The 21,324-nt window shown below is 42.0% G+C and overlaps 1 protein-coding gene across 3 annotated transcripts in view; it reads left to right on the top strand.

Moving 5' to 3' along the window:
* Window positions 1-21,324, top strand: part of side-III (sidestep III) — a 106,814-nt gene that overhangs the window by 66,763 nt on the left and 18,727 nt on the right. For 2 of the 3 annotated variants that reach the window (XM_036819043.3, XM_036819042.3), the window contains exons 4-11: window positions 7,448-7,586; window positions 7,666-7,735; window positions 8,086-8,196; window positions 13,609-13,815; window positions 13,892-14,037; window positions 14,175-14,325; window positions 16,749-16,879; window positions 16,950-17,109. In XM_036819043.3, the coding sequence (XP_036674938.3) occupies window positions 7,448-7,586; window positions 7,666-7,735; window positions 8,086-8,196; window positions 13,609-13,815; window positions 13,892-14,037; window positions 14,175-14,325; window positions 16,749-16,879; window positions 16,950-17,109 (1,115 nt within the window). Of the gene's footprint in view, window positions 1-7,447; window positions 7,587-7,665; window positions 7,736-8,085; window positions 8,197-13,608; window positions 13,816-13,891; window positions 14,038-14,174; window positions 14,326-14,716; window positions 14,742-16,748; window positions 16,880-16,949; window positions 17,110-21,324 lie in introns of those variants that run through there. The other variant, XM_070995810.1, reaches the window with a different exon arrangement.

Raw genomic sequence — 21,324 nt, 5'->3', positions numbered from 1 at the left:
AATCGAACAAACATAAAACTGGAAAAAACCAGTATACCCCAAAACCCCTTTTGTAAATATCGATGTTACGGTGGACTTTAAGCCAGGGCCACAATCAAGGTTAATTGATTTTTAAAGCTCGCCTGGACGCCCGGCTGCTGGGTGCCAGGTATCCGTAGGTTCCGTGGCATGAATAATTAAATTCACTGCGAGCACTGGGTCGGATTGGATTGGATAGGTCTCTTCTGCCCGGCTCCTGCCCCTCCTCCTGCTCCTCCTGCTCCTTCCCCACTGAGCCGAACTGAGCTCGGCGGACTGGCTGTCAAAAGCGGATAATCTGAGTGCCTCGCTAACTGCCATAATCGCCGTCAGCCGCCTGCCAACCGCCCCATAAATACAGGCTGAGCCGGGCGGCGGGAAAATCCGGACGGAGGGGGCAATCGAAAGTGCATTCACTTCGAAAAGGTTGAGCCGTGTGTGTATTTGGCTGCTGCTTGAGAACCGGTCTGCCGCGAAAGTAATAAACCACAAAATGGTATTCAAAATGGCTGGCAATAAAGGCCAACGGCAACGGAAGCGAAGAGAGACTGAAGATGGCAGAATCACGGCCTCGAGTAGGAAACCGCTACACGGAAAGGAAAATTTTGAAATTGAATTGGGGAAATTAATTTAAGATAATAAGGTTATAAACTATATTATAAAAATAGTATCTGGGAATTTAAGGAATAATATTTGAGGGATATAAATATTTTTTTTAATTTCCGTATGTTTATATACCTCAAATATTTTTGGTAAAAATCTAAGAGACTATTCTTATAAAATAGTTTATAGCCTTATCCTATTAATCTAATTTAAGCTTACAAAATAATAATAAGTTTATTGTGTTTAGTGTTTAAGCTGAATATTTAGCTGAATATTTATATTTATTTATCTTAAGGTGTGTTTTGAAACAGATCTTTTTATTTAAATACGAATTTCGTACCCCGAATATTTTTTGAGTGTCGCAAACAGGACAGGCCAAAGTCGTGGTCCAAAGGCAATTAAGTCGAGTGCATTTTCGGCCATTTTACGACCGGCAGGCGGCTCTGCAGTCGCACTTTGCGCGAATTTCAGGTTAGATGGTATATTTAAAACTGTAATTAAGTTTCAAATGTATATGCAATTGTGTGGGAGTACTAACACTAGTGTGTGGGTGGGGTGTGCGTGTGTGAAAGCGGAAATGCAGGCGGCGCATGCAAATCGATTTGGCCGCCACTAAGCTCTGGTTTCCACCGCCGACAGAGAAATGCCACGTCGGGATTTTCTTTGTCGGCTCACCACTTGGTCACAGTCGGAAATGGTGGTCCAATCCTTCCCCTGATTGCGCATTCCAAGGCGAGAGCCCGATTACCCAACTTCTCTCCATCGTCGTGATTAACTTTTAATGACTTCGATTTCGGTAATTGGACGGAGGGAATTTGCCGTAATTGGAAAATTCTGTGAATTTAACATCATTGTATATTTGCACAATCTGTTCTTGTTTTAAGTTCCCCCAATTAAGTATTTATATTCGTTTTAATGGACCGAAAGGTAAATGACTGAACTCAATAAAATGGTTGCAAAATCCGCTTTGTCCTAAATTGATTTGCTTATTGTTTAGTTCCGCTCAAAAATAAATGTGTACATCATATGGAAACATGTATATGTGTGAAAGGATTTAAAAAGAGGATTCATTAATATTCCTAGCTTTAGAAGCTAAGCCATTTACTATAAATATCGCAACATTAAAATATTTGGAACCCCATATCTGTTTGCCAAAAAGAGTCAGAAATCCTATCACCGGCGAACCCTTTTTCGAGCTAATTTTTAACCCCAATCAAAATATTAAAATCTGTGCTCCGACTCGAGAAGGGCTTTTGGCTCTCGAAACCCTAACCTGCGGCCACACTCACGAAGCACCGAAACCCAAATAGGCAAGCCCAAGATGAAAGTTTTATTTTGAATTTATTGCGGAATTTATTGGGCGACACTGCATAAATTTCGACTTGGCCACCGAGCACAACGAGAACGGCGCTGTTTGCGCTCTTTGTTTCTGCAGGACCTGCTTTTTTCCTCGGGTCCTTCATATATTCATATGCTACAAATTATATAGTAAAAGTTAAGAAGAAGATCGAGCGAAAACCAAACAAAAACCAACACCAGCGGCAACAATGTGTGGAATGATGCCAACAAATGTCAACACCGCTCGCTGGAAAGGCGGGGGGATCGGGAAAATTGGAGAGGGGGCCAAGGGAAAACTGTTGTTGGCAATAACAAAAGAAATTTACAGATATTACACAGCATGGCTCCATAATAACACCAATACCCACACAAAGGGCGACTGGAAAAAAGGAAAAGCAAAACAAAAACAAAGGGGCAGTAAAACCATTTGCATACTTTCGGGTGTATATATGGGGGCGTGTAAACAGCCCCTTTTTCGGTGTTATTATTGTTTCATATTTCTCCCGGTGCTGCGTTTCTTTTGTTTGCCCGATGTGTGTGGCCCTGTGTGGAAACCAATTTTAAATTTGTTGCCACTTTTGTCGAGTTACGGAGCATACTTTTTGGCGCTTCAGCGCGGCAACTCCCGCCCGTGCGATAGGGTTTCTTTATGCATAATTTGATACGGGCCGCCAGACAATATGCGAGTGTACAATGTGCGGAGCCTATTCTCACCTGTCTAATTTTGTCCATGGACGTGGATGTGGATGGGGATAAGCCTCCCAGAGTGGGTCCTGTGCTGGCAGACCCTCATGCCCTTATAGTTTATTGCCTTTTGTCAAGCGATGCATAGTTGAAGTCCACAATTTACGTACCCTGTAAGAGGGATAATAGGACGGGGTCAAGTATATGATTCAGTTATATGGGAAAACTGGGAGAAAATAAATTATAAAATATTGAAAAAAATAATAAAGGATAGTAGGTAGAGTTATTTTGTTCAAGTAAAGATAAGCAAACATGTTTTGAAAATAAGTTTTTTAACTTTAAATTAAGTAATGCCGCTAATGATAATTTTTTGTACAATTAACAATAAAAAATTACCATCAGGGGCGGATTGAGAATTTGGTTGTGGGGGATATACAAAAATTTGTTGAGTATAAATACAAAATGTGGAATAAAATGCATATTACATATACTTTTTAATCCAAGTAGGGGGGATTTATCCGCTATATCCTCCAGTGGACCCGCGCATGATTATCATCAAAAATATGTTTAATTATAAATAAGTTCCACCATATGAGCCAAAGTTATTAACTAATAGTATAAATAATTCAAAGCTTTTTAAACAAAGCCATTTGTTTAAAAATGACATGATAAGGGCCTTCCATTATATATTACCTACCAATCAATATAATAAAATGTGAACACATCCAATATTTTAAAAGTACTTAACCCATTTCTTAATTAATTTTTAAGTCAAACAGATTTGTTCTTAATTGCAACATCAATTTGTTGTCCAGAATTAGGGACGATTCAATCAGTTAAAAGAAACCTGACGTTTGCGACATTTTAAAGCTTTGCCAGTCAGCTGTCATGAGTATTCGGCAGTCGGGAACGGAATCTCGGCGAAAAACGTTCCCACGACAGCAGCATCTGTTTAAACTGTCAGAAAATACCGACACACACACGGGCACACACGCACACTCCGACACGCTCTGACACATATTGTCATAAAATTATTCAATGGATATTGTGAGTGCAAAAGTTTTCGGTCCTTTTTTATTTTTTTGGGAGCTTTCCCAACCCACCCCGGCACCCTCTTAGCCCTTTTGCAATCTTTCTGAATAGGATTTCGTAAGCGTTACAAACTGAGGAGCGAACAAAAAGGAAAAACATTAAATGGCAATATGAGAAGCTGGCTTTGATATTGGATTTCGGGGCGGGGATCGTCGGTTGCGAATACCCAATTCGAAGGGGAGGGGGCGTGGCGGTCAAAGTTTATGCCAAGCCACCGAAAAAACCAAAACGTAATTACCAAACCCATGCAACGTCCAGTTCAAGGTCCGCCCCGCTTCGGGATTTGTTTAAAGAACGCAGCTCATTCATTGGGCCCAAGATAAAGTGCTACCAATTAACGCAAAATAAATAAAACTCAACTAATTGTCGGAAAAAAGCAGACCATCGACAAAGAAAAAGTAGAAGAATGGGTGAGTGGAAGAAAGCCATTGTGAATGAGACAGATGCACTTGAAAAAAATAATGAGAAAACTGCAAATTGGTTTTATGAGAGAAGTTTCCTAATAGGATGATTATAGGCAAGGCTAACAGCTTCTTCTGCTCAAAGGTGGAGGTATCTCCAGATTAATTATAAGTTATTATCATTTTTTATAAATGTATTTTCTTGGAGTGCAGAACAAACTCTTCAAGCGGACGTCGCGTGGTTGCGTCCACTTGTCTCCCATGCTTTCCTACTTTTTCTGGACTTTCTCCTCCGCGTTCTCCAGCTTGTGGCCTTTCTTCGTCCGCTTTCTCCGCGGCCCCTTTCCCTTTTACCGGTCTCCGACGACAGTCAACATTTCTGCAACTGCCACAATGTTGTCTTCTTTTCTTGGCCTGGCCCATTTTATTTTGCTCCCTGCCACTCGCTTTCTCCCCTGTTTTTCTGCTTTACAATTTTTACTGCCCGAGCATTTGGCGTTTATTTTTCTGTGCTCTGTCCTTTCCCCGGGAGTTTCTTGCTGTTTTGCTGCTCTGCTCATTGTGCAAACTTGGCATTATTGTTTCCTAAGGCCAACAACGAGAAAACACAACGTCAACAGAGGGCAAGCCGGGCTAAGACCGGCGTATTCTGGCCATATTTGGGTGACGGGATCGGAATGGGAAGGAAACCCCATTCCATTCCAGTCCACCTTGCCTTATCGCCACTGCTCCTCCGCCTTTGTTGACTATTCGGCGTTTCTCTATTGTTTGCAAATGCGCAAAATTAAAAGCGGGAAAAGCGAGAAAGGCGGGGAATGCGAGGAAAAGCGAGGAAAAGCGCGAACCTGGAGCGCAGTTCTTAAAAGGAATTTTCCCAAGGAGCTCCCGCCCTCTGCAGTCCGTTATGTTTACATTTTCGCGCATATATTTAATTAGGCTAATTAGGGAACGTGCCCTGGCTTTGGGCAAGGCTTAGGATCCGTAATTTATTCGCCGCATGGCTTACTGCACTTGGAACACAATTAGAGGAATGGCCAAACACATGACAAGGCCAAGGAGAAAGTGGGGAGAGGAGAAAGCGGCGGCGGCAGCGGTAACGTATCGGAGGAGCACCAGTGATAAGCATAAGAAATATGAGCACCGGATATAAATTGTGTCAGCGGCAAAATGATAAAAAACCACTTAAAGGCGCAAACAATACGGCCGCCGGGCGGAGGCCGCGAAGAATCCTGCCAGCCGGCACAATGACAAACCGCTCCGCCAACCGCAACTGGGCGGTGGGAGGTGAAGGGTCGGAAGGGGGCGTGGCAAGGACCCACAGATAGCGCAGACTGCACGACGACAGCGGAAACAACAAAAGGACACAACTGGCGATGACTGTGCAAAGACGATGTGCTGGTGTGTGGGTCACTAGAAGGGTGCACTCGAAGAAAAGGATCCTGAAAATATGCTTACCTCTTATTTGATTTTTACCTTGGTTATTAAATATTCCACGTCTCTACAAGTCAAATAAGCAATATAGATTATAGCTGCTCTAAATTCAAATTATTTATCATTAGAGAGTTTCAAATAACTTCCAAAGTCAATAAATTTGAATCTGATATACATAATTCTATCTGTTTAACTAGTCGTATACGCAATATTTGGTTATTTCATTTGTCAATAAATTTCCTTTATTTCCAGACATAATTCTTAACTGTACGAATGCTAAGACAGATAATATACTCCTATATGACAAAAACAGAAGCATTTGAATTTATAACTAGGAACTGGGCTTACTAGGCGTATGAGAAATTTTTTTAATTTGAAGTTTTCTAAATACTTTAATAGCTCTGGGTAAAAGAAAATACAAGACTAAACATAACATACAAACCTCAGTTATATACTGATAGGCTAATGATTCAAAATATGCATAGCTCACAAAAAATAAATTTTTATAAATTAAACTGTAAAGTGTTATGTTCTCAGAGTCAATATATATTTTTCGAGTGTCTTGAAAAGAATTGTGGGAAAGCTTTGCCACCGTCAAGTCATTTACGGCGTGTCGCTGGGGCATCCGGAGCGGGGTCTATGGGGCTGGGGGCGGGGGCGTGGCAACCTACCCTCCAGAACGTCCAAAGTCCTCAGACGGACATTAACAAATACAATAAAAGCGCCAAAGATAGCACGTCAGGCTTTTTAATGCGCAAAATTGCAAACGTTTGCTGGGTTGCGCTGGGCTGCGAAAATAATGCGAAACGGAAGAAATTAGTTGCGTGCAAATTTATGCTCGGGGTTCGTTTTGTCGACCCTTGCTCGGCGGGTCATCGGGCACAGGAAAAGGGTCATTTCGTAGACGCGTTAAAACTCTGGCCCAGGCCACTTTCGAGCGTGTCGTTTCTTACAATTTACCATTCAATATTTATGCCCTGCTCGAGAAACAACCGCCCAAGCCGGTCCAATAAGTTGCCGGGTTTATTCAGAGGCCCCTCTCGAGGCTTTAAAGTAGACTTTATAAATAGCATGCCACCTTGTGTGCTACTATGTTTGCAGTTTTCCAGAGTTTAGCCTAGCTTAAGTGTTAAGTGGCATGTTCTAGCTTTCGCCGTTCGTTTTGTGCCTTCATTTCATTTTTTTTATGACTACTTAGCATTCTCCTGGAGAGCCATATGTGAGATTGTGTCAGGTTTATGGCTTTAGTCTGATTCTACTTTTTATGCTGATGCTCTAATGTGCTAAAGAGTATCAAGCCGGATGCCACTACATTTTCCGAAAACAAATTTTAGTTTTATTTCCAAAAGAAAACAGCAAGTCCTTATTGAACTTTAATAACAAAACATTTTATTGAAAATGCGCCTTCCATATATATAGCTAGAAATGGAACAAAAATTGGTTTAGGTCCATATATCAGTCCTTATGGACGCACAAGATCAATGTTTTGGGTGTACTTAATTCAAATAAAGCTTTGACCGAATCACACATACCTGTACAAATAATGCATAGCAATCACTGAATACAAATAGTGACCTTCTGAAAACATTGAATTAAATCATATAACCCATAAAGACGAAGCATTTTGTATGCTCAAAGCATAAGGTCAACCCCCGAGGTCACGCCCCCTGAAAACTTTCACATCGCATTAAAATTTACGACCTTCGCTGCGACATCTGAAATGCTCTGGGAGGCAATTGCTGACACAACTTATCGTCAATACCTTGGTTTTACCCCTCTACTCATTTTTTGCATTTCCCCGGCGGCCGTTAGATGGAGATAACGAGGGAGGAACTACTTAGGCAACTTTTAACGTTTCCGCTCGGCTCTTCCCTTTGCAGCTTTGACGTCCGAGGACGGCCCTTCGAGAAGGCCCTCTACTGGTCGGACACCAACTCATTTGGGCCACGTGCGTATTTCGTTACCGGACAGCAGCCGGCCAAGTTATCGGTGGACAACATTCAGCTGGATGACGAGGGCGTAAGTGGCTCAAACTGGATCATAACCACCCGAAAACTGCGCCGTGTTATTGTATACTTTTTATTGGTTTCCTCAACAGGTTTACCGCTGCCGCGTCGACTTTCAGAACTCGCCCACGCGTAATCATAGAATTAACTTAACGGTTATTGGTGAGTACCCAAAAGGCAGTGCACCGCCATTAAGGAGAGCTCAGTGCTACCACGAACACTGCAAAAAATGTCTGTGTAGATTAGAAGAACTCCTATATCATTGTCAGAAATTCAAAAATTCTAACGTTGGTTACATTTTGTAATGGATCATGGCATCACTTAAGTATCATTGATTTAAAGACCATATTCAGAATTAAGGTTGATAATATAAGCATTTTAAAAACAAAGTTATAGCTTAAATTACTAACATATTTTTCCGAATAGAGCACTCAATTTACAACTCCTGAAACTGACTTTTCTTAGTGCATCCTTTCATAACGACTATCCCGCTTTCTCCATTTTCCCTGCAGTTCCTCCGCATCAAATACTCGTGTACGATGCCTCCGGACGCGATGTTGCCGGAGCTGTGGGTCCATTGCTCGAGGGCGATAATATTGTGTTGACATGTGAAGTGCGTGGCGGTAAGTAAATCATGATAAACGACACCAACGCATACACGTACCCTCTGCCACATAAATGTGGCACTCAGACAAAAGGCTATCAAGCTGGGGAGGTCGGCGCAAAAACGCAACTGATTCCAGGGGCACACAGAGAGAAAGTTAGAGAAAGTTACATTTACCATGTCTTGGAACACTAGATCTGTAGCTTGGTATAGAATTTGTTCATTTTAATATTTTATAATCTCAATAAATCTTAAGATATTAAACTACAATACGTTAAACTGTTATTATAAGTATTAAAAAATCGCATGCCCTTTTTACATTACTATACCAATGATCCATAGACGGGGGATTTTTTTAAGTGTAACTCGACCCCGACACTGCTAACTACTTTTTCTCGGTGCAGTCTTTAGTTCGAGATTCCGTTTCAGCCTCGTTCGCATCCCCCACTCGACCCTGCCAGTCTATTTAAAGAATTAAAGATGAAAAGGCCCAGATAGGCCCCAGCCGTGACCGAGTCTGCTGGTTCGAGTGGGGACAGGGCCGGGCTGGCTAAGTCATCGTAAATAATAAAAATAAATGTATGTCAAAGTCTGCGGTGACATTGCCGCTCCACAGACGCCACCAGGACATCGTCTGTGGAGGATCCTCCTGCGTCTGTGGCCGCTGTCATTGCCAGTTTGCCACTCTGCCGGTTTACCAGTTTTCAGGGGAAAATGCAACAATTTCGAGCGTCTGGCGTGCTTTTGTCGTGCGAGGCACATCCATTGGCCGAGCTATGACCTGTAGGCATATGTGGCATCGTAAATCTTTAAAGAGGTCCCCAAGGTGAAAGGAAAACACGCGCACCCCATCGACCGCATCCACTAAACTTTTCACTCGCCTTTTTCTGCTGGCAAGTGTGAAAAATTTTTGTACAAGTTGCTCGCTTCGCTGGCTTGGCTTGAGGGGTTCTCCTTGCATGACTGAACCCCATGGATGCGAACCGAGCTGAACCGAACCGAACTCGACCCAACGGAACTGGCGATGGCGACGAATGCCCGACATCAGCATTATAAATCATTAACTTTTCTGACAACAATATTTTCGGCGCACACCCCAGACATTTTCCATGTCAACTAGCAACGCGATTTGCGAGCTGCTTTTTTCTCTGGCCATACTAAATGGGTTTTCGCTGAGCTTAAAGTCCAAAATGCAGCTGATGGGGTAGAAGTTGTTACTGATGCTCGTGAAAGTTTTTAAGTCCGCTTGATAGTGGAATTAGTTGATTATTACAGACAGCCAGTGGACACGGTTCATTGAACTGCTTGAGTTGGCTTGAGAAGTTGGCAATATTCAAGGGCTTTGTTATCCTTAGCTCGGCATGATTTAATGATTGGAACTTAAATAGGATACCTAGATGATTTTCACTCCTTTAAAGGGAAAACCGTGATAATTTTAGCTTTTCACACTTTTAGTGTCAATATTTTTATACATTGTGGAGTTATTTCCGAGTATATTTTTAGTCCTGATGTTTTATACTGTATGTCTCGGGTGAAACTTCCCCAAAAGTCTTCTTTTTTATGAAGATAGTATACGAGTATAAGACGGAACGGCCTGGATTCGTTGTTCATACCCCAACTACATTGGTTTCTTGATCGAACGACTTTAAGATATTCTCAGCTTTAAAATATGCAAATGTGCCACATATATGTACATATTCGGTTTATATAATATACGTATGATTTCAATTGCTCGATATGGTTATACATACTTGCCATGCTATATTAAAGCAATAGCTGTTGAACTACAAGCTCTAATTAGAAAACAAAACTTCGCTGCTCAAGCCAACTTTCTTGTGCTTTGAACACCAAAGCGAAATCTTGAAGCACCTTCTTTAAGCCTGTTCTTGAACTCTATCCCGAAGTAGTGGCCCAATTTCGACTGAAGGACCCCGGGCTTTGTGCAACCCGCTCTTGGCAAATGCTAGCTCATTATTCGCCTCACCTCTCGAATGGCAGCTGGTGTTTGGTTGCTCCGGTGATTCCTGGCTGCTGTCACCGCCGCCTGCAGTGCTCCTGTTCACGTGCAGCACTCTCCAGCCAAAGGATTCATCCTGCGCCTTGGCATTTCGCCTCTTGGTTTGCTTTGGCAGCACTGCCTCACGTCGCCGCTTTGACTAACCGCATGTGAATGAGCTAAGCAGCCAGGGCCGGGGGTCAGGGGGCCTTGGTGCCAAAGGGGGTCGGAGTTCCCTTCCATGCGAACCTGCGACGACGACGTCGACAACATTCGCTTTTGACACCTGCTGAGCGACACGCTTCTTGGCAGGTGGCATTGCCTCTGATTTGTATGCAACATTTTCCACACCGCCCCATGCTGCCACCCCTGCACTTAGGGAAATTGCTTTTCCTAAACCTGAGATAAAACTTGCTTGATTAGGGATAGTTAGCTATTCGCAACTGGTACTTTAAACTGTGTATTACCCCCAGGTGCTAGTAAAAATGTTTTTAGTAGATTTAATTATCAGAATGAATGAAATTTAGTTATTAAACAAATCATGAGTTCTATTATAAATTATCTATCAATCTATTATCAAATCGAATTAAATTTAAACCCCGTCTTTTAACAATGAATTAATAAATAAATAATATGAATGCTAGGCAGTTACTATCAATATTGTCCCAAGATTTTGAATATATTCCCGATCGTAGATCGAGTAATTTCCCAGTGCACTGGTTGGCTCCTTGGAAGACCGCAGTGCAAGCTCGTATTTCATTTGGCCCCCTCTGAGGGCTCAAAGCCAAATTAACTAATATCGCAATTTCAGCGCCACATGGCGTCGACAGACGATGGTGATGGCGATGGTGAGGTATTCGCTCGCCGACCGGTGGGTGTTCGCATCCTGATTAAAGCTAATGCAAATCCCGACGCCATTTTTATGGCCAGCCACCAATCATAGCCCCCGGCACAATAAACGCCAAATGCCAAATTGCTTTATCAAGTTTATTAACTTCGACTAATAGCAATTAATACCGGCAATAAAAAGCTAATCTAGCAGCCCGCCATAAAAGGGCCCGGGCTATCCATTGTGTGTCCGGTTCCAGTTGAGTTCAGTTCCGCAGTCCTTTGCGTATTTGACCCCTCACTCCGGTGGGCATTGTCCGGCGGAGCAATTGTCAACAAGCGTAAGTATGGCTTAGCAAATGGCAAAGGCGCTGTCTTCATTACACAAAGGAAGTGGGCGGTGGGCGGTGGGCGGTGGTTGGGGGTTGCTGCGTGGAGGAGAAAGAAAGTGGCGAGAGTTGGGGGCGGGGGAAGTGAAAGCCAGCTAAATGCCGCAGGGAAACTGTTATTTGTCTATTATCCCTGCATTCCCATCCCGTCCCCATCCCCATTCCCATTCCGGCCAACATTTCGGCGTGTGTGCGTGTGTCCCGCTGGCTTATTGTCGCCGAGTATCCTTTGCAATCAGCCAGTACTCTGGCATTCTGGCAGTAAATTCCCAAGTCCACACTCCAGCTATCAGCTACTTTCGCCCTTCAATCTCCCGTCGCCCGTTTCCCATCTACCATCCCCCATCTGCAACCCCCAAAAAACCCAATCCCCAGCTGCTTGTTGCTATTGTTGCTCATTTCCGCCGCATTCACTTGGCTCACTTAATGGCCCAAACCGAACCCAATGGCTATGCCAAAGGCAAGCAGTCGGGGCCCAGGCTTTGGGCACTTAAACGGATTAAAAATATTTTCGTACATTTGATATGTGAGCGAGCGAAATGCCTTTCCCTACCACTTTCTCCGGCATTGAGCGATGGCAGCAGAGCGAAAAAGTGATTGCAGCATTTCAATTGAAATGCCGGGCTGCAGATTCGGAAAACTGCATCGGGAACTCGCAGCTCTGGGGAGTGAATCGATAGTCAATCGAGCATATGGCCAAGTCATATTTTATTAATTTAATATTTTTACTCATTGGGTAAATTGAGACAGGTAGGGATGGGTTTTAAAGCAGATGTGAATGCGAGAGTTCATCTTTCTTTGGGCAGCTGTTCCCCTGTTGGTCTACTCGGATAAACATTTTTAATTGTAGTAACTTCTGTAGGTACTAAACAAAACAGTTCTCTTGCTTAACTAAAGGGAATAAAAATGATTTTAAATTAAGAAAATCTTATTGATATAAACAAGTTTCGATTTGGCCAGATTATAGGAAATCTAAACGCAATATTTACAAAGTTATCGTTGCAAATGAAACCTTTTTAAAAGCAAATTTGTTTATTTAATAGTCTATGTAAATATTGAACAATATCGTTTAACCGATTCTGTAATTCACTTTTAATTACTCTCTAATACAACCAAAATATTAAAATATATTTCGGCAAAGTCAATAACTTAATCTGCTCTCCCAACGCCACCAATTGTATCAAAATGCGCCTTTATCCGTTCTCCCCTCGTGTCGGGATTGTTTTTCATCCGGGGTCATCAGCATGTCCCCAAAAACTTTCCCTCTGGCTCCCCAACCAACTAATTCAATATTCACGCTTATGCGTTTGCTGGCAAACCCATGACCGCCTCCTGGCCTTTTTTCGACCATCCATCCATCCATCCCAGCCATCCAGCGCCCAACTTTGCTAGTTAAGCTGGCTAAGCCTTTTTTAAAAGCCTTGGGTACACACTGCTAAATGCGCATTATCATTAAAATGTTGAAAGTTTCCTTCACTTTTTTTCGGTCATAAATTTTCGAACGCGGCTCTGTGGTCACGCCGCTTCCGTTAGAAAACCACCTCGGGAAACTCTCTCTAGACGGGCGGGTTAATAATGCATGAGTGGAAAAGTTTGCTGCCAGCGAAAAACAGTTGGCACGAAATTTAAAATTAATTTATGCATTAAGCATTAATTTAAATTTGAATTTGGATTGCGGAGGTGTGGCGGGACTGTTTTCCTTTGTGTTGCCATCATAGAATCCATGAATTGTTTCCGAAATCGCTTCCCTATTTAGATTTTGTTAATTCGCAATATATTAGGGTAATCGTTTTATATAACCATAAAACCGAAATTTAATTTAATAAATATTTCTATAGAATAATAATTTACTTTTTCTTTCGGTAACTGGGTTCGAAAATCATAATATTGCCTATTTTAAGTATACAAGATTGCTATGAAAAAGAAATACTGGTTAAATAATTTAACAAACCTTATCATCCGCTGTTGTAATTGACCAGATAGTAAGCATTTATAAATTTACTTAAAATATTGAAGAACATATATTATTATTTATTGATCGCATCAGTCCCTTAACAATATGATATACACTCTTTACACTCGTCCTAAATATAAGCCGTTTTTTGACCTTCTCTGGGTTGCACATAGCTCGTGCCTTACACCTTACCTTAAACTCGAATGAAATAGTTATATTCGATGATGTGTGTAATTAATATGGGTTTTCCTCCTCCATCAACAGGTCGACCCGAGCCGACGGTGACCTGGCTGAACGGAACGCGCGCCCTGGAGGCGGGCAGCGGGGTCTCCATGGGCCGCCATGTGACCGTCAACCGCCTGGAGGTGGCCCAGATCTCGCGCTCCGCCCTGAACAACACGTACCGCTGCCAGGCGTCCAACACGAAGCTGGTGGCGCCCGTGGAGCGCAGCATCCGCATCGAAATGTTACGTGAGTGCCGCAACGAGCAGTCAATATTGCCGGTCACGCCTAATCCCCTTAAACCTTAAACCCTAAACACCCACAGTCAAACCCACATCAGTCAATTTAACCAATAAGTTGAAGGTCTTTGCCTCGAACACGCAGTACAACCTCACCTGCATTGTGGCCGGATCGGTGCCGGACACGGAAATCAAATGGACGCAAAATAATCGGCCCTTCAAACGTGGCCAGGTAAGCCCTCCTCCGCCCAGAGCCTCTAACTCAATCTTGGCCTGGCGAAAGCCTTATTTATGAATTTCCTCCTGTGGCCAGCGGGCACTTTTCTAATCGATTTCACTTCATCTCTTTTCCTCACCCACCCCACCCAGCTGTCAACGAGCCAGGGCAATGGAAGAGTCATATCCACATTGACATTTTATCCTCAGCCCGAGGACGACGGCACGATGCTCAAGTGCGAGGGCTCCAACCCACGGCTGCAGAACTCGGCCATCGAGGACTCGCTCGTGATGAATGTCATCTGTAAGTGGAACGTTTAATGGAAGGAACACTCAAAGAAAAGGGCTTAGACTAGGCGAGGGTTTTGTTTTATTTGTTACATACTTCTTCTATATAAGGTTAAGTCTTTGCCAAGGGTTCATACAATTTTGAGTAAATTATCATCTGTATTGTCAAAACTATATATGTAAGTGAAAGAAATCAAAGACTCGCTGATAATGAATGTCATCTGTAAGTGGAACGATTGATTTAAAGAACACTCAAAAGAAAGTGCTAGGACTAGGAGAGAGTTTGGTTTTATTTATTATATACTTTTTCTACTTACTATAGGGTTAAATCTTAAGCCAAGAGTTTAAACAATTTTGTGTAAATTATCATCTGTATTGAGAAAACTATATAAGTGAAAGAAATCGAGGACTCGCTCGTGATGAATGTCATCTGTAAGTGGAACGTTTAATGGAAGGAACACTCAAAGAAAAGGGCTTAGACTAGGCGAGAGTTTGGTTTTATTTGTTACATACTTTTTCTACCCACTATAAGGTTAAATCTTTGCCAAGGACCTAAACAATTTTGTGTATATTATCATCTGTATTGTCAAAACTATATAAGTAAAAGAAATTGTGGACTCGCTGATGATGAATGTCATAGTTTTAAGTGGAACGTTTAATCGAAGGAACACTCAAAGAAAAGAGCTTAGACTATGAGAGAGTTTGGTTTTATTTTGTATACCCACTACTTTTTGTACCTACTTCAGGTCTAACCTTTGCTAAAGGGTTTAGTTATTGCTGTGTAAAATAGCATCGTTATTGTCTACAAAAGTGAAAGAAATTATAATGTTTTAAACGATGCAGCGGCTAGCTCACATCATGTCGAAACGGTTACGCAAACCCTCTCAATGTTACAAGAAAAACCTATAAGAATATGTAGGAAACTACCCTGACTCGTTTGGAAACTTTGTTTTATTTGTAGAAACCCTATTTTAAATTCCCAGAATTCCTTTTTTTAAGCTTTTAAAAAAAATACCAACAAAGGGACACATCTACAAGCAATTTTTTATGGAGTGGCTTCATGGGGAGCATCCTACATCTGAAATGAAAAATATTTTTTAGACAGTCAAACAATCATGCAGAGCCAATGGACCTTTTTTGCAAGCGCACACATTCCACAAAAGCGATTAGAATTTTCATAAATGCAGGCAGGGCACAAATCAAAGTCGCCTGTGCAAATAAGTCTAAATTATACGGCATTATTTACATACAGCCACGCTTCTGCCATCGGAATTGGCCCAGAATGAAGCCGTTCTCTGTATGTCAATATTTATTCCGTTGACTTTTAGCGTGGCCATAAAAAAGCTGGCGAAAAATTTGTTGCCTGTTGTGCCTCGTTTCGCATATTTGCTCCAGCGCCAGCGAAATGCCATAAATTTTACTTTATATGATTATCAATTTAAAATCAACAGCAATCGCGACCTTCAACTTTTCCGAAGGGAACGAGCACGGTTTAAGTTCGCCCCCACTAACACGTTCCTTTGGGTTAGTTATTTCAGTGTTGTCACTTTGTTTTGCCATGGGTTTTCCTTCGGATAATCATAAATTTATTGAATTTTAAAGTCACGCATAGATCCCCAGCTATGTGTGCGAAGTTCAGCCATAAATATTGAATGGCGAGCGCGTAAGCTTCAACTGAAAGTTAGAGAAAGTTTTCCATGCCCTTTTGACCCGGTCCAGCGTGGAAATATGAAATTAGAAGTACACAAGGAAAAGCTGCTCCAAAGGATTAGCGGCGATGGCTTAAGCTTTTAATGGACCGCCCCATTGATCGGAAAACGGAGTGGGCAAATGGAAGACTGTGATTCATTTTTTCACCTGAGAGAAAAACCTGGTAACCACCTGGAATCAACTGTTTTACAGTTTCCAGGCTGCTTAACCCCTTCTCAGACATTTTCCGCGGCCATAACAGTAACAATTTGTTGCGAGGGTTTCGCTTTCAGTTTCAGCCAATCATGATGCTGTAAAAATGGCAAAAAGGATGGAAAAACACTAAATATTTTATATGATCCATCATTGATATTGGGGCGCTGCTCGCGGCAGCGGAACGATTTTAATTTAAAAATTTCTGTCATACTCATTGGTTAGCCTGTTTGGATCTGGGATACGGGATACGGAATGAGGAGGTTTATAACGCGGTTCCGCCGCCGCGTTGTTAACTTTTATGGGCTGCGCAGCGACGTTGTAGATTGATGACGACAACAGCGCGCCGTACATTTCTCCGTTTTATTATGCAATAATATTTTTCGATTTTATATTTTATATGGGGCCCCCTGCAGCCAGCCAATTTGAATGTACACATAAGAAAGGCGCAAGGCGCTCGTCGAAATTTCCATATTAGCGCAGCCAATTAAGACGGGAAGCCAACTATTAACAAGTGGGTTTTCTGCTGCTTTCTAGATCCTCCGCAGGTCACCTTGTCGCTGGGCTCCACACTGCGTCCGGACGACATAAAAGAGGGCGACGACGTCTACTTCGAGTGCCACATCAAGTCGAATCCCAAGGAGCATCGCATCATGTGGTCGCATGACGTGAGTTTTGGACTATATTATAATGCTTAACTTGCCCTCATTAACCGGGTGATTTCTGTTCTTCCTGCAGGGCCAACCGGTCACCCAGAACGTGTCCTGGGGCATCATCATCTCCACCCGCTCCCTGGTTCTCCAGCGAGTGGGCCGCGTCCACTCGGGATTCTACGCCTGCTCGGCGGCCAATGACCGCGGGGAAACCCAGTCAGCCCCAGTCAACTTGAGGATACGATGTAAGTTATAAAAGCTGTTTCACTTTTTAGTGAACTATAAAGATTCCTAAGCTATTCGCATATTAAGAAGGACTCTACAAAACCTTTTCTCCTCTCAAACATTTAAATTGTACTAGCAATTACTACAAATATTTTTGATAATTGAAAAATATTATAAAACGGTGTTAAACCGGAAGTTTATAATCCATATCCAACGGCATATCAATTAAAAATGTAGTTCCTCCGACGTTAAACAAGAAAACACGTATCTTGCGATCGGTGTTAAAATGAAAACTATGTACATAAAAATCCAATTTCGAAATATTTAACAAAAAAAAACCGAAAATTTGCACAAAATTATGCTGACAGTTGATGTCAGTGGAGCGGAGCATTAAAAATACATATGCATAAATTTATGCGCAAATAGACAGACACCGAGAGAAAAGGGGGGGTATTCGCATTTACACATTTATTTCATGCCACGCCCAGTTGGAAAATGGGCAGCCACAATAACAACAACGGCGGCTGTGCACTTGACAAAATCGCACAATGCCCCCTCCCCTGAACACACAGGATGGACACCAACAATGTCCAAAACTAAAGTATGCTAAAATGACAGAAAATATTTTGTGCAAAAAGCCGTAATGTGCACAATGCAACGGATCTATATTGTGGCACTCCCCTGCAATCCGTTTACATCGCCACACACCATATAGGGTATATTCTATATAAAGAGTGTGTTGTGTAGCTTGTGCGTGAGTGCATTTGAGTTTGTGTTTTATCAAACAAACGACACATCTTCACAAATTTTTACTCGCCAAACCCGAATTTCAGTGGCCGTTTGCAGACATTTTAATTCGAATTTCCATGCCGGAAAATAGTCACATTTAAATCGCATACATGGTTGATACTCTACACAATAGCAAATCGATTTTTGAGAATAGTTGGAAAAGCATTTTATTATTTGGCTACTTTGATAGCCAATAAATAGAAGGTTTTCTATGCAGATTACGTTTACTTACATGTATTTATTCTGAAGAAATAAAAACAGTGACTACCTGGAAATCTTGACCAAACAAAGTAGAGCTGGTTACAATGTTTTGGTATTTCCATAATTTCAATTAAATTCCTGAGGTTAGCTTTCACGCAAATTTAGTTAGATGGCTTCAAGGCATGTCAAGTTTTGGCTTTCCCAAACCTTGCGATTATTGTTATTTACATAAAATAAGTAAGCCCCTTGCAGGTAAATTATAATTGGATTGAGCAGTTTAGTTCTGCAAAACAAGTGAAATGGGATACCCTGGGAAACCATATGAAGACTGGCTTGGTTAAATCATTAAACAGCAATTCTTCCCCCATATAACTTTGTCTAAGGCCCTTCCACAGTGAGTGTGCCAGAATATTCCACACCTGCCACAGTTCTCATGACTTGTCCCACTTAATTGACACTTTTGTGGAATCCCCAGCCATTTTAATGGACTCCAATTACCATCGGAGTCAAACAGGCCGCTCCTTGATAACAAAACCGGGCCACAAGTGTAAACTGAGACCAAACAAGTGATAACTCAATTGATTTCTAATTGTCACAGCCCTGATTTGACGTGAAACTAACTGGGAGTGGGCAGAAGTAGGGCCTTTTCACACTTTCAGGCCCGAAAGTGTATGTAATTATAATTTGTGGACAACACGAAAATAAATGACCGATAAACGCCGCTCGGAGCCTTTGTGTGCACATATTGAAAATGTCTCAATTACCGTTATAGGGCATTACTTCCGACTGTATTTCTAAATAATTAATGATGCTTAAATACCAAGCGGCATTTGTGGGGGTGTGTTTGTGTGGGCCTGTGCATAAATATGCATATGCCGCATAAAGTAACCGTGCGGCATTTCCACCGGGGCAAAGTTTAGCCCCCAACTTAACGTGTCAGCCGGGGGCGGGGTCGGGGCGGTAATAAAAATGAATGATCTGCTTTTATTATCGAAACTCACAGTCATTATTAAACCATTTATAATTATGGGAAAGGTCAGGCGGGCGGGGCCTGGCCAGGTGGGTCAGGTGGTCAGGTGGTCAGGCGAGTGCACACACATCCAGCAGGTGCGCTGGGGAAATTCAATTTTTATTCTGCATATTTAATGCAACAAAAGCGAGCCAGTCCCACATGCAAACAGGGCGGGTTAACGAATATTATTTAATTAATTGCCCGGTTAAATGAATATTTTGATGCCAGTTAAGCCCGAGTTTGCATGGTTAGTTTATTAAACTAAAAAAACGTAATTTTCTCCGATTCGTTCGCTCCGCTGCACAGATTCCAAATTTAATTGGTTGGCATTTCCAGCCTGAACACTATTTAAATTTTAATATGGAAATTGAACATTAACACTATGATTTTTCGAGGTGTGTTGGGAGTTTTTTGAGTTGCATACTCTTTATAAATACGAACGCACTGTAATTAGTTTATAGTTAACCATCGCATAACGATCATCATGTGAGGCGGCTTACTCAATGTTATTTAATTAATTTCCCTAGCCCGTAAACAGAGCAAATTATGAAGCCAAAAACATGTAATTATCCCCGATTTGAGCGCCTCACTGCACAGTTGGCAAATTGAATTGGTCGGGATTCCGACCTCCAAACTCAAATAAGTAGATACAACTGGTTGGTTCGGGGAAAACAAACTTTACGCAGCATCAGCACGGGGATATGAAATCGAAAATGAATGAGAAACAACGGCGACAAAGGCGAAAAGGGAAAATCGAACTGGAGGGCCAAAACGAAAAACGAAGACATCAGCAAACGTTTGCATTGCCTTGCCATTATCGTTAACGCTGCCGAAAACTGAATACTGAATACTGAATACGGGATGCCGCATAGCATATACCCACTGCCCGTTACCCTTTTTGATAATTACGATAATTGAAAGTAAATACGAGTACAATGCATAAGGATACACGCCACCGACTGCTGTGCAAATACTACGTGGGCTATTTACACGGGCATCGCGCATACGCCACGTAAACATTTGCATTCGGATGGGTGGCTGGATTGATGGCTGATTGGATGTGGAGTGGGTTCGGGGTGGGATCGGATAGATGCCCGGGGCGGGGGTTCTTTATTGAGGACTGCGATTGAGATAAATTGATTTATGGGTGCCAGCAGTTCGCTCATATCTCTGCAGAAATTAATCAGCAAAGGTTAAAATTGGCATTCTACGATTGCGAAATTGACGCCGTCATAAAAATATTATGAGTGCGAGGAACGAACTGCTCCTCGGGATCATAAAACGGGGCAATCCACTGCAGCTTTATCCCCCTAGATGTTTATAATAATCCGAAATTGCGTACTTATGCCGCAGATTCATGGCTCTGTCCAATTTGCATAGCGAGAAGCATGGCATGCACTCGATCATAATTTTCACAAAATTCCGACTGGCTCTGTCGTCGCTCTGCAAACAATGCCGTGGCTTCCCTCCTTTCTGGCCATCTAATTGGTTTGCGACCATGCGAAGTTCTTGGCCGCAGTTTCCCCAGCAAATTGCACCTTGTGCTCCGGGGAATTGGCACTGGCCACATGGCTCAGCCTAGAATTGTGCGAATGCCAGCGACATCTAGATGAAACCGAAATGAAGAAGGATGAAGAATGGCGAAGGCCTTAAAGAGTGGAGGGTATACCAAAATACTTGAGTGCAGGAAAATAAAGAAACTTTAAGTTTCTGTGCCAGAAGATTTTACTACCTATAAAGCCAGTCATTCAATAAACTTATCATCATGCTAAATTATCAGTGAAATAATATAATAGATTTTATGCTGCTGCATGTTAGAAATATCTATATTGAAATCTTTGAATGCATAATTTGCTCTATTTTTGTACTATTATAATATTTTTAAATATAAAATATTTTTCAGTAACTTTGTTTTTAATGTTCTAACATTCCTAGTACTTAGACCCCGCTTTATCAACCCATAGTACATAGTTTATTCATCACTATCTTACACGCTGTGCCCAAATATTTGTATACAAACTCATTACACGATTTTCTGCTTACCTCGCGACACACTCTAACTTTTCGAATAATTTTTAATAAAAAGCAACGAAAAGTGTTGCGGCTTTGGTAATAAATGCCTGCAGGTGCTTAGGTGTTGTGTGTGTTGTCTGCCGCGTTGTTTTGGTTGTTGTCTGTTGCTTTGTCTCTGCCACGTTGTCGGGTTGTTTATGACAGAATTCCGTTGCCACGG

This window comes from Drosophila suzukii, chromosome 3 (genome assembly GCF_043229965.1).
Source record: "Drosophila suzukii chromosome 3, CBGP_Dsuzu_IsoJpt1.0, whole genome shotgun sequence".
NCBI classification, from domain to species: Eukaryota; Metazoa; Arthropoda; class Insecta; order Diptera; family Drosophilidae; genus Drosophila; species Drosophila suzukii.
Note: the sequence above shows the minus strand (reverse complement) of the source record. Positions and strands in the feature narration are given on the sequence as shown.